The sequence below is a fragment of the Bison bison genome, unplaced genomic scaffold (genome assembly GCF_000754665.1).
Source record: "Bison bison bison isolate TAMUID 2011002044 unplaced genomic scaffold, Bison_UMD1.0 scf7180017864387, whole genome shotgun sequence".
Taxonomy (NCBI): Eukaryota; Metazoa; Chordata; class Mammalia; order Artiodactyla; family Bovidae; genus Bison; species Bison bison.
In genome coordinates this window covers 2,008,149-2,014,515 of record NW_011494959.1, presented here as the reverse complement: position 1 = coordinate 2,014,515, position 6,367 = coordinate 2,008,149, and the positions used below count along the sequence as shown (strand labels likewise).

The window sequence follows — 6,367 nt, the reverse complement described above, 5'->3', positions numbered from 1 at the left end:
AGAAAGAATTGACTACCTGATGGATCCGTGTGTGTATTTGTCACCTAGTTGTGTCCGACTCTGTGCAACCCCATGAACAGGGCCTGCCCGGCAACTCTGGCCATGGACTTCTCCAGACTTGAATACTGGAGTGGGTTGCCATGCTCTTCTCCAGGTACTTAACAGATACAGAAAATAAATCTTGGTAAAGTTATTAAAACTGAACTTTTCATATGTGGTCCTATGCCAAAAAAGACATTTTAAAAAAGTTAAAATAGTGTAGATGCTGAACTTGTGAGGAAAAAATAAATTCATATGAAATATAATGTTTTCTCTTTTAAAAGTATTTAATCCAGCTCAACAGTGAATTCAGAAGCATAAGTTAGTATGCATAAAAATGCTGTGCAGTCCAAACAGGAGCTAACAGACTACCGGAATATCTTGGCATCTGAGCTAGTAAAAACCTCTGCAGATTTTATTGCATGTTTTTCTTCCAAATAGTTCCAGAATTATTCTTCAGAGTTCCTCAAAATATCTAAATATGCAATGTTAATATTTTTCTGCTAATCTGCACTACAAATAGGAGAAGGCAATGCCACCCCACTCCAGTACGCTTGCCTGGAAAATCCCATGGATGGAGGAGCCTGGTGGGCTGCAGTCCATGGGGTTGCTAAGAGTCGGACACGACTGAGCGACTTCACTTTCACTTTTCACTTTCACTCATTGGAGAAGGAAATGGCAACCCACTCCAGAGTTCTTGCCTGGAGAATCCCAGGGATGGGGGAGCCTGGTGGGCTGCCGTCTATGGGGTCGCACAGAGTCGGACACGACTGAAGCGACCTAGCAGCAGCAGCAGCAGCAGCACTACAAATAAAAACACATGTATCATTAATGGAGTTAATATATCATAAAACACAGAGATTAAGATTTGTTAATTCTGAGAGATCATCCAGCATATACAGTTGACTTTATAGATAAGAAGGTTATGATAAAGAATAAATAAATTGTTTAGACTAGTAACGGTAACTGGACAAGAACTAAAATATGATTCTTCATTTGAAAATGTTTCTATCTACATAAATACTTTACTATAGAGAGAATTTGTATTAAAGAGTTCGTTTTCATCATAATTCTTTAAGGGCTAAAAATCTTTATTCTTACAATAAAAATATAGTGCCCTTGCCACTACATTTATAAATCACAAAAGGAAAAGCAATACATGTTCATTAAACTGTTTTCTTCCATAATTATAAGAGAAGAAAACAGAGTACAAAAAGTCAAATCTCAATGACTTAAAATGCAGAGTTAACATCTGAAAAAAAAAATCCATCTTATTTTAATGCTAGTAATTTTTATGTTAGTTTACAGACAGCATGTCAGGTCATGCACCTTGTATTTAAATTCATAAAGGCAGAAATTTGATTTAATGTGCATAATTACTAAGATATATAACAGTTCCTGTCCCTGTCATCAGTTGTAATAATGTAGCATCAATGATGACCTGAATGCTATTGTAGAAATATTTAATTATCATCACACATTTAAATGCCTGTCTGGTCATGTTGTTTGGATAGTAAAAATCAAACATACTAAATAATTAATTTTAGAATTTTTTCATCATATTTAATTTAAAATCATAAAAGGGTATATTAAATAAAATTTATGTTTTACTTTGAAATTTAGCTTCTGTTATGGATGGCATTGATTTGTTTATTGCAAACAATGCATTTCAGTAACAGTTTCAACATGTTCAAAATGTGCAACATATACAGTTTTTGCAATGTAATTAGTTAGAAATTGGGGAAGCTTAATTTTAAAATTGAATTGTTCATGAAAATCTATTTCATACTCTCTATGGATTAAGCAGTCTCTGTTCATAAAAAGTTCTATAGTTGTTTAAAGAAATTAAGTGTGGTTAATCAGAGGGAACATTATGGTTTGACACTTAATTTGAAAGCCCTGTCTTGAAGCTGTGAATGATTGCTTATAGAATTACATACACCAATGAGAACCCAAATAGGAAATCCATTTATGCTCCAAATAGATTACAGTATTGATGTAAGCCAGGGTGGTATTGTCTGTCTTTTTGTAAGTAACTGTTCATAAAAGCATGTGTATATATAAATGTAAATACATATATATACTTTTTTCTAAAATGTCTGATTTATTTTTAGTCTCATTTGATAGATTAAAAATAGTAAAACAGCATTACAGTGAATTATCTAATTATTGTACATTAGAAGGCAGATTAGCGATTTTAAAGTCATTTTTCTATGCAGTCAAGTCAGTCCTCTTGATTTAAGTACAGAGGTGAGCTATCACGTTTTAAAGCTTAGCTTTAAAAAAAAGGCAATGGTGAAACAGTCTCAGTGGTGTTGGTAAACTATGTTTTATCTCTATTTAATCTATGTCCATCTGTTTTTCAGTGCCACCGCTGATCACAATGCCTCAGAAATCCTTTAACGCCACAGCGGAGAGAGGAGAAGAGATGACATTTTCCTGCAGGGCCTCAGGCTCTCCTGAGCCCACCATCTCCTGGTACAGGTAGGTTATGTATCCACACTCCCTTGCCTTGTATTCATGGTCAGGCTTCTGGGAAAATACTTACAATCTTATCATTTTGTCTGGAAGGAAACCATTATTTTTGAATTTCATTTGAAACATGATGAGGCTTTTATTTCCAGTTCAGTTGGTTAAATTGTTGAAGAGAGCAACATAGTGATTTAATACAAGTCAAAGGCTGCTTTCATAGCTCTGGTCAGTCTAACAGGCATGTTTCTGGCTAAAATGGGTCCAGGAGCCCTGTGACTGACTGAGCCATTTTACTGTTACTACTAGAGAGTACCCAGAAGTGGGAAATCTAGTAAGATGCCACTGTTGTCTGCCCCTGGTAGCTCAGACAGTAAAGAGTTGTCCTGCAATATGGGAGACCTGGGTTCGATCCCTGAGTCGGGAAGATCCCTGAAGAAGGGAATGATTACCAACTCTAGTACTCTTGCCTGGAGAATCCCATGGACAGAGGAGCCTGGTGGGCAACAGTCCATGCGATTGCAAAGAGTCAGACACAACTGAGCAATTAACCCACACAAACATAATTGTATGTTGTGTTTGCATACCGTATTATGACAGACGAATGTAACTTTCTAGAGCTAAATTATAATAAATTTAATGTTATATTAAGAATTTCAAATGAATAAATTCTCTATTCTAAATCTGTTGTTTTACAGTTCACTTTTATATATTTTCTGAATTTTTAAATGTTATTTGTTTTCAGTTAACACCAAACAGATATGAAAATATTCCATTCTTTTAGGTTGTGACTCACGCTGTTAAAATGGAGACAATGAAAGTTTAAAAATGGAGTATTTTAAACATGTATTAGCTATTAATTAAGGTTACTACTGAAGCGAATCTATAAATATCATGTTATAAATCATATACTATAGAATAGCTTCAAGAAAACAATTAGAAAAATATATTCAAGTTGACAAAAGTGCCCATAAGAAGGATTAGGTTTTAAATAAGATTTTAAGGAGAATAATTGAAATTCAAAACTATTTTTCATTACTTTCTGAGCATTTACTGATATTATCTTCAGGTTTCAAATCTTTATTTAACCATTTAACATAGCAGGTAGCAATAAACACGATATTTCTTCAGACAGGATTTTTAAGATTTTCTTTGCAGACAATATTCCTTTCTGATATACTGTTGATATTTTTAAAATGATTACACATCAAATATTAATACATTCACCCCAGATAATTATCATGTTTCTCAGAGACTTCTGATTTCTAATGTGTATCCTTAACAGTCAATATTAGATCTAACCACAGCAAGGAAAAGCTCTCAGATCATTCATTACAATGAACAAATATCATTTTAGAATCTTATTCTCATCATTTTATCTTTCTGGAGAGACTGCCCTTGGTTTAGATTTTTTTCTTAAGTTTAACATTAGTTCAAAATTCTCATATGTATGTGAAAATATAATAATTATGCAGTGTAGAATGAATCAGAGGCTACTATAATTGGATAACTTAACTCCATAGTTTTGCATCTCCATTTTTTTCTCATATGACATTAGTCTCATCATTTGAATGGAATAAAATAATAGATATTCTACTTGCTGGATATATACTATACAGTGGGAGAATTGGAATATATGGTAGTATTCTTAAAGGAGGTAAAATTGGTATCACAGGGACGTTTTTACGGCAACATATTTATCTGTGTATATAGAAATGTTTGGGCTTCCCTGGAAGTTCAGCGGTAAGGAATCCACCTGCAGTACAGGAGCCACAAGAGACACGGGTTCGATCTCTGTGTCGGGAAGATGCCCTGGAGGAGGGTATGGCAACCCAATCCAGTATCCTTATCCCATGGACAGAGGAGCCTGGCAACTACAGTCAATGGGGTTGCAAAGAGTTGGACATCACTGAGTGACTAACACTTTCACATACACGTTATTTTTGTGAAAAAAATTCCGAAAAGCATTAGGGCAGCAGCACAGAGAGGAAAATCCAGACTGCCTGTTGCATAGTGATACTATTTCCAAGAAGTGTGAGTGAAGTCAGTGAAGAAGGTAATTTAAGACCAAGCATTGAAGAAAAATAAGAATTTTTCACAAAGAGAACCAGAAGCACTTGGGGACATGAAAACCAAAATGGGAATAAAAATAGAAACTCTAAATACCACTTTCTTCATTTCCACTCCAATGTTTCTTCTTTTGAGAATACCATATGGATTTTTATTGTAAGCTGTTCTAATTGGTGTATTCCATGGATTTTCAAATATTAAAACAACCTTGCATTCCTTAGAATGAACCCACTTGTAACGTCTAGTATGTCTAATATATCCACCAGAGTGTTTTTCATCATTTTACTTTTTATGTCTGTAAGTTTGCTGGAGGCCTTTTTTGTTTGTTTTCCATTCCTCTCATGTATGACTTCCTTCAGTATATAGAATGTATTTAAAAGCTATTTAAATGATCTTGTCTACTAACTGTATCATCTGTGTGTTTTCTGAATCTTTTATACTAATTGATTTTTTTTTATTTATTATAGGTCATATTTTCCTACCTATTTATTATCCTGTCAATTTTTATCAGGTTCCAGGTAGAGAGTTTTATATTTTCAAGTGCTGGATATTTTCATTTTCTTTTACTTTAGCTTTGGATGGAGTTAAGTTACTTGGGAGAAGTTGATCTTGAGATTTGCTTTTAAGTTCTTTTAGATGGATACAGAGCAAGATAAGTATAAGATTTCAGTATAAGATTGATTTCATTACTGAAGCAATATTCTTGTAAGGAGGCAATTTAATACCTTGTGTTTTAGGAGGTCTTTCTACTCTGGATGGTAGGAATGCAAATTCTTCCTGGTCTTTGGTGAGCTCCTGGTATTACTGTGCTTTATTTTTTCCAGTGGTTCTTTCCTTAATCTGGGGAAGCCTTACTTGCATACACTGTACCACAACATTGTAAATCAACTACATTCCAATAAAATTTTTTAAGAAGATTGATTGGGAAACCTCTTCAAATTCTTCTGTTCTCTCTTGTGCCTTCTTCTAACATTTTTCTTCTTCTTTTTTTTTTTTTTTTAAACCTGTAAATTCTAGTCACTTTAATTTCCCCCAGCTGAGAACTCTGTCTTCCACTACACTTCAGAGACCCTGTCTGGCTCTGTTTGGGTTCCTCTTCTTTAAACAGCAGCTTAGAAACTGTCTTCAGGTAGTAAATTCTGGTGGTCTTCAGAGGTCACTGTCATATGCTACCTGTTGACCAAGGTTGAAAAATGTTATTTAACCTCTGTGTTAAGTGTTCATGTTGTTTATAATGAGAGGATAACTATGGTTCTTGTTACTCCATTACAGTCAAAAGTAGAATGATTCTCCCTTCTTTATCATTGCCATTTATCCCTTAATCTTTACCCCTGCTTTCTTTTGCCTGAAAAACTGGCCTTTTGAGAAGCAGTCAGAGTTTCAGAGGATGTGCCCATGAAATAATCTTTCAGAATCCACTGGGAGTTTGTTTGTTTGTTTGTTTTTTCCAGACATAGACAGTTTACAGAAATGTACTATGGATAACAATGAATACTTTCTATATAATAGGTTTATTGGGAGAGACACAATTAGAACCATTACCTGAATTAGTATTCTTTAATGATATTTTTAAAATTGAACTCTTTAAGGAAATATGATCTCTTTTTAAAAATTAATTTATTTATTTTAATTGGAGGGTAATTACTTTACAATATTGTAGTGATTTTTGCCATACATTGACATGAATCAGCCATGGGTGTGCATGTGTCCCCCATCCTAAACCCCCCTCCCACCTCCCCCCCATCCCATCCCTCAGGGTCATCCCAGTGCACTGGCCCTGAGCACCCTA

The 6,367-nt window shown here is 34.5% G+C and overlaps 1 protein-coding gene across 1 annotated transcript in view; it reads left to right on the top strand.

Moving 5' to 3' along the window:
• NCAM2 (neural cell adhesion molecule 2) overlaps positions 1-6,367 on the top strand; it is a 574,228-nt gene that overhangs the window by 383,585 nt on the left and 184,276 nt on the right. The window contains exon 6 of the mRNA XM_010858401.1: positions 2,406-2,523. Within this exon, the coding sequence (XP_010856703.1) occupies positions 2,406-2,523 (118 nt within the window). The remainder of the gene's footprint in view (positions 1-2,405; positions 2,524-6,367) is intronic.